The 22629-nt window shown below is 37.7% G+C and overlaps 1 protein-coding gene across 3 annotated transcripts; it reads left to right on the top strand.

Moving 5' to 3' along the window:
• The first annotated feature begins 1276 nt into the window (after positions 1–1276).
• Positions 1277–22061, top strand: LOC105057011 (E3 UFM1-protein ligase 1 homolog). Of its 3 annotated transcripts, none has more exons than XM_010939437.4 (20): positions 1277–1562; positions 2010–2321; positions 3819–4085; positions 4159–4206; positions 5605–5670; positions 5814–5917; positions 9562–9655; positions 9728–9784; positions 12664–13111; positions 13212–13366; positions 13497–13562; positions 13648–13716; positions 14365–14457; positions 14641–14706; positions 17177–17223; positions 17306–17369; positions 18712–18789; positions 18878–18940; positions 19407–19520; positions 21537–21824. In XM_010939437.4, the coding sequence occupies exons 1-20, from the start codon at positions 1389–1391 to the stop codon at positions 21636–21638; spliced, it is 2487 nt and encodes an 828-aa protein (XP_010937739.2). In that variant the 5' UTR covers positions 1277–1388; the 3' UTR covers positions 21639–21824. The 3 variants fall into 3 exon arrangements, with proteins under 3 accessions (XP_010937739.2, XP_010937740.2, XP_019710452.2); XM_010939438.4 differs by having other exon boundaries at positions 1278–1562; positions 19407–19499; positions 21537–22061; XM_019854893.3 differs by having other exon boundaries at positions 1319–1549.
• Positions 22062–22629: the final 568 nt, after the last annotated feature.

Raw genomic sequence — 22629 nt, 5'->3', positions numbered from 1 at the left:
GTTGCTTTTTTTTATTTTTAATAATATTTTTATTATTTATGTAAAATATGAAAGAAAGAATTTTTTTTCATATTTTTTTTAAAAAAAAATTATGTTTTTGATCATCACAACCAACACATCTCCACTACTATTATTCATATTTCAACATTATCACCTCTACCTTTACCATTTTTGTCATATTTACTATTGCCATCATCAATTTTATGTTGCTATGCCATTGTTGTTATCATTATTTACTTCAACTATATTACTATTGCTTCCATCATCGTTACTGTCATTACTACTACCATCCTCTTTTATTATGACCACCTTCACACCATCATGTATCCTTACTACTGTCACTTCCATTACATCATCAAGCCTCTATTACCATCATTGTCACGATTGCTATCATTGTTGTTGTCATTATTGCCATCGATACAATTGTTATCTTTATGATATTATTGTTGTTATGATATTGTTGTTACATTTAGCACCAATATCACCTCTACCTCCACTATCTTTCTCACTACTATCATGATCTCCATCACCATCTCCATAGTTTTATAATACTATATTACAATAATCAATTATATTATTATATTATAACATTATTATAATTATATAATGCTATTATAAATATATTACTTATTTATAATAAGTATTAAAAACATCATTGGATAATTAGATTAAAATATAAAAATAAATAATTTATAAAATTAAAAATATTATGCGAGTTTTTTTTTATAGTATAAATAGATAAATAATTGAAAATGTTATGCAATATCCTCTATCATCACTTTCTTATTATAAAGCATGTTCTCAATTTGATTATTAGATAAATAAATACTAAAATTTCGGCACTTTAAAAATATAGTTATCAAATAGGTTTTTATCTTTTTATTTTTAAAAGCTTAGCGGACAAAAGCGCCATTGCCCAGAGAGAAATGGCAGAGGGGCGAAGTCAACTCGGGAGTCAAACAGGATTTGGTGTTACGAGTGGTTCGTTTAGTCGGGCTTTATATATGATATTACACACGATCAGGTTTTATATGTAAATATGTATTAGGTTTTCCATTGACGACTGCAACACGCTTGCCGATTCTTCTTCAAAGCTTCGATTGCTGATTTTCCGTCTGACCGTCTCTGAGGGTTTGATCTCTAGGGGTTTAAATGTAAAAAGGCATATCCTAAGTTTGGACTAACATCGGCAACTCAAGCACCGACATCAGTTCAAACTTAGCACAATCATTTTTTTTATTGGCCCTGCGGTTTTAAATCGTGGCAAGCGAACGCGATGCTTCTGGCGTTATAAAGAGAGAGCCCTTGTTGTTAAATTGGAAGAAAAAACGTAAAACCTCCTGATTTCCATTCCTTTTCTTTCCTGTTCCTCCGATCGATCCATCGAGATGGACGCGGAGCTGCTCGAACTCCAGCGGCAATTCGAGCTGGCGCAGCAGGTCAAGTCCAGCGTCCGCCTCTCCGAGCGGAACGTCGTCGAATTGGTCCATAAGCTCCAGGAGCTCCGCTTCATCGATTTCGACCTCCTCCACACCGTCTCCGGAAAGGAGTACATCACCACCGTAACCCCTTCTCTCCCTTTTTCTTTCTCTAGGGTTTTCTTTTCTCAATTCGATTTATCAGATCTTTAGGGTTTCTACGGCAATATTTTTGCCAGATAATCAATTCAATTCAATCATGTAAAATATTCCTTTTTATTGGCCATCAGAATCATGTTTTATTTATCGGACCAGATATCGCAAATTCTTTTCTTTCTTTTCTATTCATCTTGTTTTCTTTTGGAACTGATTATGAAAAAGAACAAATCTTGTTAGGTTTCATGGCTTCCCTCTTACTTTGGTACCACCAGCTATCCCAAGTTCAATTCAAATCACGCGGGAGATTCCCCCGTCTCCCGTAATCTTGCCTTTTTTTTTTTTTTTTTTGGAGCCAACTAGGAAAAAGAACGATTCGCGATAGCTTTCAGGGCTCGATCCTCTGTGATTGATAACTTGGTGTTTCTGTAACAGGATCAGTTGAGGCTGGAGATGGAGGTGGAGATTAATAAGTCTGGTCGTGTGTCTCTAATTGATCTCTCCGATAATATTGGAGTTGATCTGTACCATGTTGAGAGGCAAGCCCAGAAGATAGTATCAGATGATTCGGGTCTAATGTTGATTAATGGGGAGATTATTTCGCAGTCTTATTGGGATTCCGTGGCGGAGGAAATAAATGAGAAGTTGCAGGAGTGTAGTCAGATCTCTTTGGCTGAGATTGCTGCCCAGTTACATATTGGGTCGGAGCTGGTGGTGTCTGTGTTGGAGCCCCGCCTTGGAACACTTGTGAGCGAACTTTATAATTTTGCCTGATATTTTTTTTCCTCATTTTCTTCTTGATATCGATCATACTGGGCTATTTTTTTTTTTCTATATATGATGATATTTAAACATGCAAAACAATATCATGATCAACCAGAAGTCTGATATTACATAGGAGAATCGGTTGCATCAATTGCATGGCTTGGTGTTAACAGATACACAGTATTGCACTTTTGTTCTCCTTTTGTTCTTCAAGAAAGATGAGAAAGACCTTGAAGAAAATGTCAGGGAAAGTTTGTTGGAGCTGAATGCTATTTTATTTATGTTTTCTTAGATGTTAAGATAATACAGTTTAATTATTGTATATTGTGGAAGTGTAATACAAATTAAAATGGATTTATTAATGACACAAACTTAAAAAGCATGATGATATGGGATAAATAACAAATGTCAGAAACTGTAATTTAGGTAACAAAAAGGGGTGAGTGGGTTGTTGCTGCTGTATGAGAAGTGGTCCTTTTCGGTCTTATCTTTTTTTGGGAGAAAATTTGATCTTAATCTTGCATAAGAAGAATAAAAAAAAGAGGACCATAGAAGCAAATCTGGTTAATATTAAAACAATTAATTTTCAAATTACCATTACGGATATACATATTTTGGTAAGAAGCTAAGGTTCATTGGACAGGAGGACAAGTTGTCAGCATTCTTATTAGTGAAGCAAGTAATTCCCATGTGGTACAAGAATCATGATTGAAGGCAAGTCATTTTTCTGGACACAATTCTCACTGCCTGTTGCAGAGCTATGATTTATCAGCCTGATGCAATTGTTATTCTATATATGTCTAAACTCATTTCAAGCTTGAAGATAAGTCATAAGCAATCCCATTTTATTGGTTATGATATTGAAGATGAAAGTTGGACTTGCACATGGTGGAATTTAGGGAGAACATGTTGGCAACCACAAAAGCTTATTTGAATTTTGAGTGTTCTGTGATCACTGTGAGATTAGGTGAAATAGTCGCAACATGGTTGAAGGTCAAGTCACTAAACTTACTTGTTCTCATCTTGTTCAAATGCTTGGGTTTTAGTTGTTGATGCTTAGCAATCTCTTGGATGCCATATGCTGATCTGGAGCTTCTTTTAATTCACTTAGTGTGTGTTATTATATGTTTATATCATGTATGTATGTATGTGTTAGTGTGGATGAACAAGAACATATAGTGAGGAATTGCGATGATCTTAGGTCTTGGTAGTCTTTCTTTTACAAGATTGTTCATATCTTGAGGCTGTTCAGCCTGTTCCTTATTATTGTCTCCATAAGGATTTTCCTTTTAAGATTTCTTTCTTTTTTTTTTTTTTGGGTGGGGGGGGGGGAGGTGGGCCGTGTGGGGTGTGGGTGCAACTGTTTATCGCAATTGTATGTGTGATACATTTCCCTTCTGTTATATGTTGCCTCGAATATACTCGCTCCTTCCCAAATTCTAGCAACATATGCCAATTAGTTCTTTATCCTCTGCCTAGGTAAAAGGAAGACTAGAAGGTGGACAGTTGTATACTCCAGCATATGTTTCACGTATCACTGTTATGGTTCGTGGTGCTGCAAGGGGTATCACAGTTCCAGCGAACTTACCAGCTGTTTGGAATTCCTTGCAGCAACTACTGCAAGATATAGATGGTGCTAATGGAGTGTCTGTTGAAGGTGCATTTTTTCAGTCCTTATTTAATGGGCTGCTGAAGGAGGGGGAGATTCTTGGGTCACTTCGTGCTGGAGTGCAATGGACACCAGCTGTAAGCCTCTTCCTCTTTCCTGTCAATACACTGCATTTAAATCTTATCCATAAAAAAATTTATTGAATTTTAGGTTTTCGCCCATGCTCAAAGGGAAAGTGTGGATTCTTTCTTTTCACAGGTTTGAGACATCTGCAGCCCTTGTCTTTTTATTTATCTATCTGCCTACATTTTTTTGCATAATGTGGGCACTTCATCGTTTTTTAGGGTAAAGTGCTGAAGATTTTTTTTTTTAGTTTGTTAAAATGCATCTAATTTTAGTAAAAAAAAATCTGGCTATGAAATTGACAAATGAAATTGGCAGCATGTCTTTGTGTTAGCATTGCCTGGAAAATCCACATTATTTCCGATTCATATATTTAGATATTTACTTTGTGTGAGCACACCATTGTTAAATCAGATTTTTACTGCTTTGGGTGTATGAGATATATTTTTGCAAAGATTATTACTTTAGATTTTTGGGTGCACATTGTATGTTCATAATATAATTACTTTGGCTTCTTTGATTTCTGATTAGCCTAATTTTGTAACAAGACAAATAGACCATGAAAGACCTGACAAAAAAAGGGTTCTTCGTGTGTGGAAGCTTGATAGCAGCGTAGCTTATTGTTAACCTTAGTTTTCCATTGTTGCAGTAACATGAATGATTAATTTCTTCTTGCAATTGCTAAAATGTGGGATTTAGATGTTTGATATCCTTTCCTGCTGCCTTGCTCACAAGGTTTCATGGTAAGCCTTTCTCTTTCACGAAGTTGTCTTAGGTTGGAAACCAATACAAATATAGAGGTTTATGCCAGGTTGAGAGCTGGTTCTGAAACATTTCTATAATTTGAATATATCTTGATTCATAAACCCATATAGAGGGAACAAGGCCTGTATTCATTGGTTTGGTTTTTAGGGGCAGTTGGAGGTAATTGTGATGTTATAGTTCTTTAATTTCCATGACATATTTGACTTTAATTTGATAATAAAGTTCATATGGACTGTTATGGACCTGAATTGGAGATCCATTATCAACTATATTTGCGGCCAGCTGTCGTTAAGAATGGTTTGCTGATAGGTGGAGTCGCAGTAGATGTTGTCGTACAGCCACATCCATAGCCAACAAGCCTTATGTATGTGGGGCCCAATTGATGCGTTTGATCTCAAGTCATACCTTATAGCATTCTTCTTAAAAATTGTTTGCCTTTAATTAAGTAGTATCTTTGAAATATTTGTATGACCTGTCACAACCACTTCTTTGATCAAACTACTCATTGTTGATTAACTGCATGAATTGAATACATGGGCAATAGTTGATTGTCCATCTGTTATGCAGAAAATAGATTTACAATTCTTTTGTAGGATCTAATGGATACTTTGGTTAACATCGCATATCGTGTTTTTGTGCCAGTAAATCTGTGCAAGTATATTAGAGCATCTTTTGTTTTGTGGGAGAAGTGAATATATATGGAACATTGCATAAATTTACTCAGAGATCTAGTGGATTTCTTTTTTGAACAATCCCTTTGCATTACAGAATTCATACATCAGCTATGAAGTTCTTCATAAGCTTGCAATACCTCAGCCTAAGCAGTACTTGCAGGTATTTGAAAAGCATACATTGTTGCTTCTTCCTGTTATAATATATTATTCAGAACCATATTGAAGAAAACCTTCATTATTTTTTATTAGGTGCATCTTTGTGATATATCTTGTAATCCATTGTGTTTATGCACTCCAATGTAGTCCAGGTATCCCGAAGGTATTGCACTAGATGCTGTTTTTGTTCACCCTTCATTGGTTGAAATGTTGGATGCTGCTATAGAGGATGCTGTTGAGCATGGGAACTGGTAAGGATCATAATCAACATTTGAATGGTGACATTTGCTTACTTTTCTTTTGAATTGAACATATTTGGTGTTACATAAATGGTACATGATGTCTCTTTTCTCTTTTCAAGATAGTTTTGCACCAAAGTAGCCTGGCATATCCGATGGCATGATTCTATATCTTATGGGCTGTTTATGAGTCACATAAAGTAATGTAATGCATGATGATTATTGCTTAGTATATTACAAACAAAGAACGAGGATCAAACCTCATCTGCTTAAACATCATCAGAACATCAGGAACAGGAATAGTCTTCAGTGGTTTGTCGTGATAGTATGGAATTCCGTACCGGTCTGGATTGGTCTGTACATCCCATATCAAGCTGGACCGACGGAGAACCGGGACAGTTCGGCCGGGAAAAATGGTATATCGAAGGAGGGAGAGGGAAAGAGAGGAAGAGAGAGAGAGAGAGAGAGGAGAGGGAGAGTGAGCAGATGCCGTAAGAGGTCGGTGGTGGTCCGTTGCGGCCGTCGGAGGGCTGCGGAAGCTTCTGCGGTCGAATGTTGTCCGATAGAACTTTTAAACGAGCAAGAAAGAGAGAGAGGGGGAACGACGTATCGGAGGAGGCACAGTCGGTTGCGGGGTTGCTGGAGTTTTTTGGGTGGCCATTGGGCGGTGAAAACGCGTGGGCGGAGCCGTAGTCGCGATACAGGGGCGACCGCCTCTATTCACACATCGGATTTTTTTTAAAAATAGAGATGAATAGCGAAGTCGGCAAGCGGTTTACTGACTTCACTTTTTAAGATTTTTTTTATAAAATTTAAAAATAATGAAATCGGCAATTGATTTGTTGGCTTCACTTTTTAAGAATTTTTTTAATTTAAAAATAGTGAAGTCGGTAATTGGTTTGTTGGCTTCACTGTAATTTATATTTAAAAAAAAATCGTGAAATAGGGGCGATCGCCCTTGTTTTATGCCACATCGCTGTAGGCATTGAGCATGCTGTCTGACAGCCACGGCGGCCAGCCAGAGGCCCTCTGCAGCCTCTTCGGTGGCTTTCCTCCCTCATTTTCTTTCCCTCTCTCCTCTCTCTCGGTCGAATGGTTGATGAAGCGGAGGCCTTCGCAGCCCTTTGAGCATGCCGGCACCCGCTCGTGGCCATCACCAACATCTCCTCTAGCCACGGCCTCCCCCCTTCTACCTCCCTTTCCCTCCCCACCTCCTCCTCCCCTCTTTGTCTCCTTTCCTTCCGGTTCACTTCTTCTCCTCTATGTCGGTTCGTGTTGGTCCAGTCCGGTACGGATCCGTACTGAACCGTACAGCCGGCCGACCGGCACGGACTCTGGTACCGAGTACGCGAATCTTGCGCGATAGTATAGAAAACCCATCATGAGAGGTTGGTCCCCCCTTTGACAATCTTCATCATAATTTTTTGTCATCATGGTAGTCTGGAGGGAATGATGTCGCATGCTATTTGCATTCTAACAATTTTTCTGATGGATTTATTGAAATAAAGTTGACGATTTTGCGGTGTCTGCCAATCATTCAGCCCTTTGAGTTTGTTCAGAGATGTTTTGTAATAATTCCATGTTCTCTTAGGTTTTAGATTCCATAAGTGTCTAATTCTGAGTAACAGCTTTTTTTTTTAATGACTAACCAAAATTGTTGATTAGCTCAACCCTGGTCCTCTGTTTCTTTCATTTTGCTGGGAGTAATTCTTTGTTCTTATCAAGGTCTGTGGAATCGGTACCGGTGGTCGGATCGGCCGGTCGGTGGTATGGTTCGGCACGTCTCTGTTCCGTTCTGAACCGAGGTGAACCGATGAAGGAAAACAAAGCCAAACCGGAGAAGAAAAAGAGAGAAAGAGAGAGAAATAGAGAGAGAGAGGGAGGAAGAAAAAAAAGAGGGAGGGGGTCCGTCGGGCGCCACCGTGGAGGCGCGGCTCCGCGCGTGGAACAGAGGCGATCCACCTCTATTTTTTTTTTTTTTTTTAATATTTTTCAAAATGAAGCCGGCATGGGGTTTGTCGGCTTCACTTATTTTTCGTTTCTTTTTTAAAAACGTTTTTCAAAATGAAACTGGCATTGGGTTTGCCGGCTTCACTTAAGTGAAGCCGGCAAACTCCATGCCGGCTTCATTTTGAAAACTATTTTTTAAATAAAAAAATGGGAAACAGGGGCGGATCGCCCCTGTTCCACACGCGGAGCCGCGGGAGGTGTTTACGTCGCTCGACGGAGGCCCTCCGGTGGCCCCTCCGGCGGACCTCCCTCCCCTTTTTCTTCCTCTCTCTTTCTCTTCCTCTCTTTTCCTCTTTTTCTCTCCTTTCTTCCCCGTCACCGGCATGTGCCGTTTTGCATGCCGGAACCGTCTCGGTTCCCTGCCGGGACGGTTCGGCACGGTACGGTATTCCTTTGTTCTTATGCATAGTTTCATGACATTCGATAGTCTTATTGTTGGTTCTAGTCGATGTTTGCAACACTAGGATATCATTTAGGATTAATTGGGCCAATCTGTTCTTTTTCATGCACGTCGGGTTCTCTCTGTTTCATAAATCTTTGGTTCATAACTTCATATGGAACGTTATCCTTGTTTGTACTCATTTCTTGTTGTTTCCCTGTATATCTTGGTTATGTAGCATTAGGGTGCTTGGCTTTTCTTCTCTTGGTTCTCAGAGTTTCTTTTCTTAAATCCTCTGTATCTTTACTTTTTGTGCATCCTTTTGGTCATCCTATTCTCTCCCAATTATTGAATACCAAAATTTTCTCCTCAAGCTTAGCTTATGACCAGACTAGTAACATGCTTCAAGTTTGCAAAGGAAACAAACTTTATCTTTATAGATCAAAATCTGTTGCAAAGTTCAATTAAATTAGTTTATTTTCATATTTGATGTGGCATCCGCTAATCACATCCTTTTGTCTACATGAATCAGGCACCAGTTGGCCTGCCTGCCTGAAATCTTGTTTATCTATATGCTTATTTCAAGTTAGGTTGCTCATTTTCAGTTCATCCCTGGCTTATAAGGGGGCTCATATCTAATAATGAAGTCTTACATGTGCATGCATTGGTCATAGATGGAAACCGGGCTTGGGACTAGACTGAAATTAATCAAGTCTAAATGAACTATGACTTGACGCACTGGGCTGAAAGGTCGCCTTAGACTGACTGCAATTAGTTAGATGCAGCACTAAAAGCGATATGGTGTTTTAACCCTCTGAAACTAGAGGCACCCAAATTAACCATCTTTAGTATTATTGGATTCCATCCAAAGTCCTTACGCATGTATAATGGAAAAATTCAACCAAAGAATTAACACCAAATAACAATCGATAGCCATCTACCAGTTAGCACACTTCTTAAATATTTTTAGAATGGTCTTGGAACTAGTTTCTCATATCACTAGAAGTTCATTTATTGTCAATCAGGTGTGAATCTATAGCAGTCACAGTTTTCCCAATCTGGCAAGAATATCGGTTTGACTTTGTTGAGGTTCATCACAAACCAATGGCTTAAGTATTAAGTTCACACTCTTGTATTGAAATTGGTTTCTTTATTCAATGTTTGTGCGATTAAAGCAATTTAAAAGTGTAAATAAGGTTGTATCATGTTCAAATTTTTACTATATTCATAATGGGAATATAATGTATAAAACTTTTATTTGTTGCAGGATAGATACCCTTTCGGTTCTGCCAGCATATATTGGGGGGCAGGATGTCTCTAAGATTTTGTCACTTTGTCCAGCTGTTCAGAGAGCCATTAAGGTTAGTGTCTTTAATGCAGTTTGACTTTCTTAATGATGCTATTTGTTGATTATTCTACATTTTGTTTTTCAGTCTTCAAAAGCAGTAGTACTGGGAGACTCCTGCCTTTTTAGCAATACCTATATTAAGGTGAGGTTATACAGCCTGCTACTTGTGTTATCATTTTATATTGAATATTGTTATCTAGCTTTGTTATGATTCAAACTGTTTATGTATCATCATTCTTCTAGATGTTTGAAGTAATTTTCTTCATTATCATACTTCTACATTATTTTCTTCATGTTTATATTGTTCTGTAAGTTTTAAGGTGTGTATGCTTGGTATTACTTGGACTGCTACAGATACATATGTCTATGTATGCAATATTTTTCTTGCTACTTTCATTTACCTTTCATGTGGAAGTGAAATATATAAGTGTGTAAAGCATCTAATATTGCAATTTTTTCGCATATGTGTGCCGTGCTTTTCCTTCCTCTGCTAATATCTGGCCAAATTTCCTGATAGTTTGATATTTGTCATTGTAGCTATTTGATATGTCTGTACTTCTTTTTAAACCTGGACTAGTTAATGTATCAGAAAAATGACATTTTGTTTTAGAGTTGTGTACTATATACCTACTTCTGCTGCATATTTATTCTATCATGATATCAGAACACAAAGTAGAGTTCTGTCTTTCAACTGAAATAAGAATGTTGCTCATTCATTTTAAGTTCTTAACATTTATTGACTTTTCCTTTTGACTTGGATATTTTCTACAAGTAGTTCCAGCGGCACTTACTAACTGGAAATTACATGTGTCAACATGTCTGGGCACTTTGGCATGTGGAGAAACATCCTATATGATATATTTCATGTTCCTGTTGACTGATTTGTAGTTCAGTAACCCTTGACCACCATCGCCTCCATTACTCATGGGTTTCTATGGGTTAGTGCTTTAACCTTGAAAGCAATAAAAATATGTAATGTTTGTTTGAGAGAATCTGGAGCAGGTTCAGTCATGTGGCTGATGAGCATGTGATGGTAAACCATGTGGTGAAGAGCATAGTGTGATCATGTCTTTGATATCCAAAGGAGTACTTGGACTATGTCTAGATCTGATTGATCAAAGGTCATTTTCAATTTTGTGGAGCAGATGCGCATGCCAAAAGCTGTTGATAAAGGCTGATTTAAGGTTAATATTTACACAGACAAGAATGTTTAAGATGCAAGCTAAGGTGAATTAAGCAAATGACACAGAGTAGAGGAGTGTTAGGTCTTTGATGCCTGATCACTAAGGAAAAGCCAGGTTTGCGACAATCTTAGTTTTGTAATCCACGACACAAAAAGAAGGAAGTTAATGTTAATGCATATCTCTGGGTTGATGGAGGTAGTATTTCGATTCTGTTGTTTATCGAAGTTCATTCAATTTAGGACATTTGATAATTGGACATCACTTGGGGTGGTTTTAGAGTTGGATATGGTTTTAACTTCGATAAGCTATCGATAGTATCATGATGGGTAAGGTTAGTTTAGAGTGAGTCAATAATGATTGGGTTCACTCCAGCTGATGTTAGCTCTCGACAAAAAGCTTGGAGGTTGTGTTTTAAAATATATCAATAATTGATTGTTTTGAACAATTCTTTTAAATTTTATTTTCTGGTGCTTAATGCCACTTTTTTCAATCCACCTTTTCTCAGTATCTGTTAAGTAACAATTATGTATCATGTTGCTACCAACAAATATGCTCATTTGGAGCTGGAGTTGATTTAAATCAGATCTGGACTGCTTAATTATCTTTGAGTCTCTGAAGAAACTTATGGAAGTCAGTAGGGAGCAGGAACTGCTACAGATACACATTACTCAAATAGGTGAAATGAGATTACAAATGACAAGTTTATGTCCACTTTCACTATGGAGAAGACTGTTGTTTTCAACTGTGGATTGCAGATGTATCCTTACCTGCTTGCTGTCATTGTGGGACTGATTGTTGCTTGGGTAGTTGTCATGCAGATCAGCCCTTTATTTTCACAAGCTTTGCAATTATTTTCTGCAGTGCTCTGTTTCATATTATTGCATTAGAGTGGTTTAATGTAGCAGAAGATTATTTCTGGAAAAATTTGAATGAGAGGAGAGTAACATTGGTACAGATAATGAAATTATATGCAACCTTTTGACATATATGTTTATAATTGGGCAACTTTTTGTGCTTTATAGTGGAGGAGAGGCATGCTTTCAACTTTCAAGAATTTGCATACCATATATTGGCATCCTTAATCATCTAGAACTAGTGTTTTATAGACCTGAATGCAGATGTCAGCATGCATGCAGTTGTATTAATTAAGGGAATTTAACATGTGGTCCTTTATTTGGCTGCTGTTTTACTTGTAGCCCTCATTTAGCATTTATGTTCAGTACACAGTCAGGCTTCTTGCTTTTGCACACAGTTATCTGTTTCTGTACAGTCACTACTGCATTCTATACCCTTGTACATGGGCCTGAGATTATAAAGCAGAGACTCGAACCAGGGATGCGAGTAAATTTCTCAGTCAGCAGGGATTAAACATAAAATATAGTCAATCCAGGTTGCGAACACCAATTTCCACTATTATCAATTCTAAATGCTATATATATGTTATCGAATGAAATTATTTAAAACAACTGTGAAGAGCTACAAACATGAATAACATTGACCTATCATAGCACACCCTATAAAAATTAACCAAGGGGATACCAATTATTGGCTCTATATGACTAATGTCACCCAATAATCAATCAGCGAACATAAGCACAAAGTATATTAAAAGAAGCACCATTTTACTCTCTACAAATTCTCATTTCTGGAGAGTGTCCATTCCATTTTTCTCTAATTGATAAGCTTATGGAGCCATATTGATATGCAAACTGTAACTGATATTTCAGATATATCGATAATAATTAAAAATGATAATGCTTTTTTACTTTCTGAAGAATCTTTCTAGATTTGTTATTAAATTGTGACTCTTATGCTTTCATATCCATTTATTGAGTAGGATATGTTTGATCAAATGGAGAAAGAGTTGGAAACACTTAGTTACACAAGTTCTGGTCAAGGGTTATCCAAGGATTTGCGTTCAGCCGGTGAACCCAAGGTTGGTCTTAGTTCTCGTCAGTACTCTGAGTCAGAAGAAATTGGTGACAATTTAGGCAGCAGTAAAAGTGTTACTGAGAAAGGATCAAAGAAGAAACGAGGAAAACACTCAGGTCCTGCCAAGACAGGAACATTTGAAAATGATCATGACGACCAGGAAAGTCTTCCTACTAAAGTTAAGAAAAACCAGCGGAAAAACAAGGATGCAAGTTCTTTGGATGCTTCTGACACAAAATCTGGCATCAAGAAAGGTTCAGATAAAGTGAAAGAGGATAATTTGAATATTATATCCGGAGAGTGGATAGTGCAGAGGATATTGACGCTTGCCCCAGATCTGGGAGAATTGGGAGGTTTGAACAACTCACTGATATTGCTGCATGCTTTGTCACTCACATGAATGCATGAGCATCTACTTCATATCTAGTTTTGCTGATAAAGTTGGTTTATTAGATCCCGAGGATCCTGATGCATTGGTGAGACACTTGTCCTCTTATTTGAGGCCTATGCTGCTTGAGTCGTGGACAAAAAGAAGAAATACATTGCTAATGGAGAATGCTGCAAGGAGGAGGCAGTTGCTTGATAATCTGCAGAAGCAGCTAGATGAGGTTCACTTATCATTTTTTTTCTTGTTCTGTTACAATAACTTTCATATTGCATTCAACATGGAACAACCATAATACAGGTGCAGTTTTGTTTTATGCTAATTTTAATTTTGCTGGCATTATGTGGTTACAGGCTTTCTTAGATATGCAACTGCATGAGAAAGCACTTGATCTTTTTGAGGATGATCCTTCAACCTCCGTAAGTTCCATCAGTTGTTCATGTTGTAATCAGACTCATCCTTGATGGCACAATTGATTAATAATTTAATATTATGTATTCTCAGGTTATTTTACACAAGCATCTTCTCAAGACAATGGCTGCTTCCATTGTTGACAACCTTCTGTTAACTCTGGTAAAGTTCATGGATGGTCACCTGAAAACACTCTATTATTTGCTTTGATCCAGAAAGCTATTGTCTATTTTGGTCTTCATGTGATCTAAAACCTGTCTATATTTGTTAGCCTGTGCTTAAATCCAAGGACTTGTTCTTAGCTATGGAATGAAACAATTCAAGAGTGTCAGTTATCCTGTTCAATATCTTATTTCATTTCTTTTACCCTTTGTCAGTTGTCACATTTTTTTTTCCGGTTCAATGTACATTACAAATTTTTAAAATCTTATCAAGATGCTTTTTTTGAAGAGAAGGGATGGAGATCCACCCATACAAAAATTACTGAGGTCCTGATTTTTGAGGATGCACCATACTAAGCAGAGGGGTGTGACCAATGCACCATCCTAGAATTGAACCCATTACCATCTGATTTCTATGTTGTTGAACTCTTGGAATGTTCTGAGACTATGAATATGAAAATTTTTAGTCCTGCATTGAAGGTTTTGGTTGAGGGGCCTTTACCTGAATCTTTTGTTATATGACCAAGAATAGTATTATTTCATCAGTTCTGCAAAAACGACAAGATCTCGCTGGTTTATTTGTTTTATTTAGACTGTTTGGGCTATTTTGATGCCTAACTGGTGAATGTGTACTATATTACATTTTCAGGACAGGGATAACAAATTGAAGAATGGAATAGAAGTTGAAGATCGTCAAAACCTGGAATCTTTGCCACTGAGTTCTGCAGACCGTACATCTCTGGTCCAAGACAATTTCCCTCAACCATTATTAATTTCAGCATTTCACAGTTTTCTAGCATTTTGATGTTCTATCATTTTTAGTTGTCATGCTAGGTGTATCTGCATGTGTTTTAATTGTTCAAATGTTTTGTTTCTCTGCCTTGGTTAGAAACTGTTATTGAAGTGTTTTCCCCTTTTTATATAGGCAAAAGGTTTATCTGATTCTCTGTCGATTAAGGCTCAAGCAGTGGTTGAAGCATTGGAGGGAAAGGTTAGTTCTTGACTAATGTTAAGAGAAGTTTTGATCTTGTCAGATTTCAGATTACTATTTTTTGGAATTTAGAGCTTGAGCTTGCACAAACAAATAATTTTGAATGAGAGAAGTTTCGTTGTTTGGAACGTTAATGTTTTTGCTTGATGGAAATTTAAGGAAGTTGCTGTTATTTACCATTGATCTGGAGACATTATAACACTTCTGAAACTCAAGAATAATTTATGTATCAACCGAGTTCTCTAAGCAAATCCTGCATTTTATTACTTCTGGTGGAGGCATGTGGTTCTTATACACATGAATCACCCTTTATAAATGATAATGAAGGCAATCAAGATGCAACATTAATTTTATGCAAATCACAGTTATTTTTCACCAATGCCATTTATGCACCTTGAACAGCAACTACATTTCCAATCTTCTAGCAACCATGCTTATATTTGTTGTGCTTTATGAAATAGGGATTTGGGTTATAAGGTGATTGGACCAACACTATTGAAACCTTCATTTTGGACAAATTTCTACATATTGTTACATCATCAGTAGAAAGGCTTGGTTCTGGAGCCTCCATAGTCTTTACCCATGATTCAAATGGACTCTGCTGTACTTCCATTTTCCTTTCCAAAGTGATGCATTTCATTATTAACTTCACTTTACCAATCTTCACTTCACTTGGTCATCCCATCTCTTATGTTTCTTTCCCCATCATGTTATCATTTATTGGCAAAATTGTAAGCTTCCTGCTTGTTTTACCTTAAAAATGAGTTCTTATGTAACTTAAATACTCTATTATGGCTATCCTATTCTTGATTACCAATGGATATGGGATCAGTCTCATATTTGATTATTCTACTCATATTTGAAGTATCATAAAGTTTCACCTAGCTATTTTTTTAGCCTTTTATTTTCATATTTTTCCTCAGGTGTTTATTTTCTCCTTGACTACGTGCCTTAGTTTTGCTCCCTCATGTACGTCAGAGTGACCCTGGTTTTCCTTGTTCTTACTTTTTTAGGACAACATGGTAGAAAATGCCTTACCAGTTAAAAAATATCATGATCAAACAAGTGGGTCAACTCTGGCCTAGTTAAGCTTCAGAGCAGATATCAAAATGTCTCTGGCAGATTTACCGTTGCTGACATTTCCATGGTGCTGGTTATTTCCTCTTCTTCATCCAAGTAGTCATATGACCTAGGTTGCCTATGGGGCTCTCAATATGTAGGAGAAACACGATTTGGATTTGGAATTTTTCATTTCATGGTATGTCACTCACTGCTTCCTGAATCATCCACCCTAGTGCAAGGCATATTCGCAAAGCATCTCAAAAGTTTGCTTACAAGTCTGTGGACGATATGCTCAAATGTCAATCATAACAAATGTATGTGTGTGTGTGTGTGTGTGTTTATGTAGGTACACAGGCATATACATTATGTATGTGTACATCCATCCATCCATGCATGCATACATACAAAAAGTGTGCGTGATAGAGAGAGAGAGAGAGATGTATCTGTACACATGCACATGTAAGAGAGAGAGATGTATCTATACATACATGCATGCACATGCGTATGTGTATATTGATGTATGTACTATTATATATATATATATATATATATGCATTAGTAAGGCTCGGAAAATGTATTATATCATTCTCTTATTGGAGAAATAAACATTGCCATGTATCTGAATGAGAAAGGAGAGAGTGATTGCCTATGTTATAAACTGCTTGTGTTTTTAATGTCACCAGATGTCTAGGCCTTCCATTTCTTAACTTTGATTTATTAAAGGCATTCACTATTGAGATGCATTACTGATGATCTAAAAATGTTAAAGATTCTCAAAGCATCCCAATAGTTGGCTCAGAGATCTATATACAGCTTGCTTAGACATTGAAGAAAAGGTTGTTGCATATTGTAAGAGGAGGCAGATATTTTGCATCAAGGTTCACCATACTGGTCGGTACTGTATTATACCAGTCCCAACTCGGTACGCGGTCTTGTATCGTACGGACATTTGGTATGCCTCGTAGTCTCGTACCATACCGTGTGCTAACATTGTAATTGGATGGTCCCGTATCAATATGGCAAACCTTGTTTTATATGCTTTTAATGATTTCTTGCTGTTAAATTTCTTCAAAGCTTTCCCTCATCAATGTAAAGAGAAAGGTGAGAGCGAGCATCCTTAGTGTAAAGTGCTTGTGTTCCTAAACAATACCGGTCATTTGTTTCTTGGCCTTTGATTCATTAAAACTCTTGTTATAAAGATGCAGCATTTGTGATATAGGATTGATTACTTTGGGGGATGGGGCTGCACCATTCATATTTAAGATTTCTGCATGCAACAATTTCATCCTTGTGCTTTTATCACTAAAATTTTGGTTTGACAATATTACACATGTGCCTTCACAACATTTTTATTTCAGTAACTTTCAGACATCTGGTTTAATGTTCTGTTTGCTTTGATTATTGGCAGCGAGTGGATGCATTCATGACTGCATTAAGAGCTATAGCAGAGGAAAGGTAATAACAATTCAATGTAGTTTGTGACACATACTGAGCATCTTTTATCACCTTGGATCTTAAGTACTCTGTCATTACACAGTGGATTGCTATTGAAGAAGCTTGATAAAAAATTAGAAAGGACAATGTTGCATTCTTATCGTAAGGTATGCTTGTATACCTGTTCAGATCTAGCAAACAGTCTGTTTTTATTTACTATCTTGCAAACAGCCGTATTAAGTAGACTTACTCGTCTACTGATTAATATGTGCTCTGTGCCTTGTGCATGTGTTCATATGTGTGTACTAATAGAGCAGACATATATACTTACTATTGTGTAAGATTCATGTGGTTTGTTTTATATATGCATGCATGAGCTATTGTAGTTACTAGCTTTCAAATTTTTGTTTCTATATTGGGAAGTGTGTGGGGAAAAAAATATTTGATACAGTGGTGGGAATTCAATGATAGAAATTATTTTGTTACATGGCAAACAGTGCAAGAAAACATGTGAAAATGCAAAGGAAACACCTGGAGAATCATGATCTGCTGGGACACAACAAAGATGTGGACAGCAGTCTCCCTGATTTTCTCACATGTGAAAGCATATTTGCTGGTTTGTTTTCCTGTAAATTTTGAGCAGTTTCCTTAGCCTTTCTCTTGGACCACCCCGCTTTTGGAAAACCAAATTGCATCCATTTCCTAAATATGTTATTGGGGAAGCACATATTTGATGGATAATTTGTTTCTCAGCAGTAACCGTCAAAAAGTAGTGCTTGTAGTTAGATATATATATACATGTTGTATTCACAGACATCTCAAAGTTGTTATCATGATTTTGGATTTGTCTTGACTTGTTATAAGACAACCTAACACAGATACGCATATAGAGATGGTTGTATCTTGCATGGATCAAGGATTTAGGTCCCAATAGGACGTCCTGTGGGACACCAGGATGGAGTACTATCCCATGTGTTGGGACACTGGGATGGGGATGCCTTGGGACATCCTCTGTCCCAAGTGTCGGGACGGGACGGGATGGTGACGCGTTCTATTCCATGAAAAAACTGGGACAGTCCTGTCCACGGGATTTAAAACCTTGGCATGGATAATGATGGGATAACTGGCAGACACCCACAATTGAACATGCATATAGATATTGATTCCTCTGTCTGTCACTTGTTAGTCATTTTGTTAGCCAGATTTTTCCTTTCCCTTCCACCATCTGCCATTGAATTTGCTGCTCTTCTTCTAGACTTGGTAGATATTCTGTCTCTAGCTGTGTGGTCATAACTCTAGTATCTGCTGATTGCTCATGTCCAGATTATTTGCATATTGATTGTCATCCCTTTTGGTGCCATGCTTTTATTCGTATATATAATTCTTATGCTTCTGAGAGGACCTTGTTTGCATCCTGTATGTGTATTTTCATTTGGTGACATGCTTTTTGGTGTTGGTGATCTGTAATGCTTCTGAAATGGATGCTTATCATGGTCTTGTGAATTTTAGGACTTGATATCACAAGTTTCTTCAGAAACTGATCCAATCAAAATTTTGCCAAAGGTTGTTGCTCTACTATATTTGCAGGTCAGTTGGGCATATATGATTTTCTCTTCCTATCTCTCATTGTTGTACAATTTAGATTGAATACGTTTTATACGCAATCTCTTTCTAGGTGTATAACAAGGCTCTTCAAGCACCTGGAAGGGCCATATCTGCTGCTGTTGCTCGATTGAAGGTGTGTAACATGTGCTTTTTATTTAATTTATTCCAAGAGATGTTTTTAGTTTCATTAAATAAAAAAGATCTTTGATGCCTCACACCTTAAGGCAAGCCCTGAGCCTTATGGGTGACGCTTTATAAAACGAGTCCTGTCTTACAGAGGCTCATGCATGCACACAACTCGACCTCAAGTTACATGTCATGTGGGAGGCACACAAGTCAGTTTTGATTATTTCCAAAAGAAATCATTCACCAAATTGAGTTCAGCCCTATTTGAGACCTAGACTTGCCACATACCATGAAATCTCTCTCCATTTTTGCACAATCTCGGGGATTTAAATAATATATGATGCTTGCCAATTTAAACTACAATTAATGCTTGATGTACTTCAACCAGCAAGTTTATTATATAGAGATTTGTATTTGTTGGACAGCTTAAATTGATTCTTTATACTTACAGAAACTTGTTTGAATCAATGCAGGATAAATTGCCAGATTCGACATATAAGAACTTGATGGATTATCATGGTGCTACAGTTACTCTTCTAGCATTACAATCTGCTGCGACTGAAGATGTGAGTAAAGGCAAAGATAATGTATACAATTATCTTGATATACACCAATTGTATTACTTTATTTCATTTCTACATTTGAGTTTCCCTATGCTTCCTTTGAGTTGGTTATCCTCGTATGAAACAAATAGAACAGTCCATCTGTTAAAATAATTTTTAGAGAAAATTACAGGAACACTCCTTCAACTTTAATCCAATTTTACTTACATCCCTTCGACTTTAAAACGTGTCAAACTAGTCCTTCAAATTTTTGAAATATTTAATATGGTCATATCATTTATCTCTGTTCATAGAATGATACTATTATTTTATAAAATGACCAAACGACTTTTCTCCATCTCTTCCTTCTCTCTCTCCGATTGCTCTTCTTTTCCACCTTCGGCACCGACGTCTCCTCCTTTTTTCCCCATCCTCCTCTTCCCTCATCTCCTTTTCCTCATCATCCTCCTCCTCCAAGTCCTTCCCTCTCCTCTTTCTCTTCTCCTATTTCTCCTCCTCCTCCAAGCCCTTCCCCTCCTCTCCTTTCTCTTCTCCCACTTTCTTCCTCCTTGAAGCCTATCCATGTCCCTCTCCACAGTGGCTCCCACCATCTCCGCCCCTTCCTCACCGGTGATTTCTCCTTCCCCTCCTCCCCTTCCTCCTTATTCACTTTTTCCCTCATTCTCCTCCTTCAAGCTTACCTACAACCCCTCCTTCCCCCTCCAAGCCCACTTGTGAGCCATCTCCCTTCATGGTGGCTTCCTCCACCTTTGTCCACCTCGCGGCGAACTCTCTTTCCCCCTCCTTCTCTTCCTCTCCTTCCCCACCTCCTCTCCCCATCTCCTCCACCTCTGTCCTTCCTTGTCGGCAGTCCCTCTTTTCCTTCCTCTCTTTCTCCTCACCACATTTTTCATCATCTTCTTCTCCTCTAAGCCCATCCATCAGTGCTCCTCCTTCCCATCCTCTTCCTCTTACCCCATCTCCTCCTCTTCCTCCTCCAACCCCGCCTATGAAGTTTTTGACGTTGTCCTCCCCTTTCACGCTGACCTCTGCAATCCCACCCTCCCCCTCCATGGTAACTCCCTCCACCTCCATCTCTTCCTTTTCGGTGATCCATTCAATGAGAACAAAGGGATTTTTGTCTGTTAAAATAGAAAACTAACACCATTAGTTGGTAAGTAAACAGTATGACCACATTGAAATATTTCGAAAATTTGAAGGACTGGTTTGACACGTTTTAAAATCGAGGGAATATATTTGAAATTGGGCTAAAGTTGAGATGTTCCTGTAATTTACCCTAATTTCTATCCTTACTGGATTGCTATTGGACATCTGGGGTGCATGTGTTATTAGAACTTTCTTTTTTCAAAATTTATCATATAATATTAAATTTTATCTGATAACATTTGTCCCTTCTTTGATCTTATGCAATGTGCTTGAATTTTCTACACTTGTACACTGCAAGGATGCAATATTCAATAAATAGACACTTTTAACAATATTTTTTGGATTGTTGTCGGTATGGTTGAGTTAGAGACTATTTAGTGCATAATGAAAACATTCTAAGAATTAGTATTGCTGTCATTTGGCTTCCATTTCTGATGCTGACTATGCCATCTGTGAATTAATTGTTCATTGGTCCATCTATTATCTTTTCCAACACAAAAAACCTACAGAAGTCCTCAAACTGTTTCATGATTGTACATAATTTTGCTCCACCATTTCCCCTTTAGGTTATTGTCCCTTCAGTTTCTACTAACAACCTGTATACTGTATTTACCATGACATGTCATAATACTACTCTAAACGGATCTAACCACTGCAGAAGGGTTTTTTTTTTGTCTCATGTAGCTCACATGTCAGGAGAATTTCCTGTTTGAATTTCATCTCTGGTGAAGTTTAAGGTGTACCCTATTAGCCGTAATAATATAAAGTTCTTATGACTGATATCATACACCAACTTTGATTCTCTTGGGGGGTGATCTGGGTTTGTTCTGCTTAAACATTTATTTTAGGACGCTCTTATTTTGATATGTCACGTCTGCTTCTTCTGTTGTGCAGGAAGAAGACTGTACATCTGACAGGATTCTCAGCAAAAAAGAGTTGTTGGAGAGTAAGATGCCGGAACTGAAAGCGATGGTATTGGGTACTGCAAGCACCTGAATTGTCGAACTTCCCGAAGCAAAAGCAACTGCAGAGACCTTCATATAGACATAATGGCCCAATTTTTCAACCATTCTTCTACATATTTGACACAATCCTGGAGGCCGTATCGGAATATGTAGACTCGGGCTCTTGTTCTTGGATGAGTCACATATGCGATCATCCATGTGTAATCAAGTGCAAGGATGACAGGGACTATGGAAGATTATGTTTCAAAGTCTGGTGGAAGCAGTGGCACTTGAGAATGTGGGTCTGTCTTTTGTAGTACGTATCAAAAAGGCATGACGGTTGTTTTATTTCTTGGACACGAAATAGTAGTCAGTTTTGTGTCATTGTTAAACCAACAGCAAAAAGTGGATGACTAGATTGTTTCATGATAAATTCTTAGTTAAACCATGGTAGAGTCATTGAAGGTTGGCATTAGGTTCGAGTGTCCACCTGATTTTTGGTTAGAACCTTTCCTATCCTAGTTCTAAAAAGATGTTAGACATGTTGGGCTGATTGGTTGAGGGAAGTTTAACTGAAGTGCTTTCGTTCAAAATTCAAAGTGAATGAGTTTAGAAAGAGGTTTGACGTATTAATCCTTAACCAGATTTCAAACAATCTTCTTCTTCGACTTCTCCTCGACTCTTTTTGTCGAAAACCGAAGAGGCTAGAGAGCCTGAAAAGGTAGTCCTGAAAAGGTCTCTTTTCTGTTCCAAGTAAAGCCTTTTTTTAAGTCGGATCTGTGGAGAGATATATATTTTTTAAATTCTTATTATTTAAAAATTTTCTTGGGAGAAATTTAATGTTGCCTGGGTATGTTCTCCAGGGATCCCATGAGCGAAGTCATCTCTCCCTTTCATCAACGAGTTTTCCAAAGAACCGGTTGTTGAGCTTGGTTGTCTTGTCCGTCACAGCCGAGTGCTCGTTGTTGGTCATGATTCCAAACCTGATCAATGTCCCTAGAACTGTTGGCCTCACGCAGTTACCCTGAAGCGAAAGTTACAGG

The sequence above is a fragment of the Elaeis guineensis genome, chromosome 14, assembly GCF_000442705.2.
Source record: "Elaeis guineensis isolate ETL-2024a chromosome 14, EG11, whole genome shotgun sequence".
Classification (NCBI taxonomy): Eukaryota; Viridiplantae; Streptophyta; class Magnoliopsida; order Arecales; family Arecaceae; genus Elaeis; species Elaeis guineensis.
Note: the sequence above shows the minus strand (reverse complement) of the source record. Positions and strands in the feature narration are given on the sequence as shown.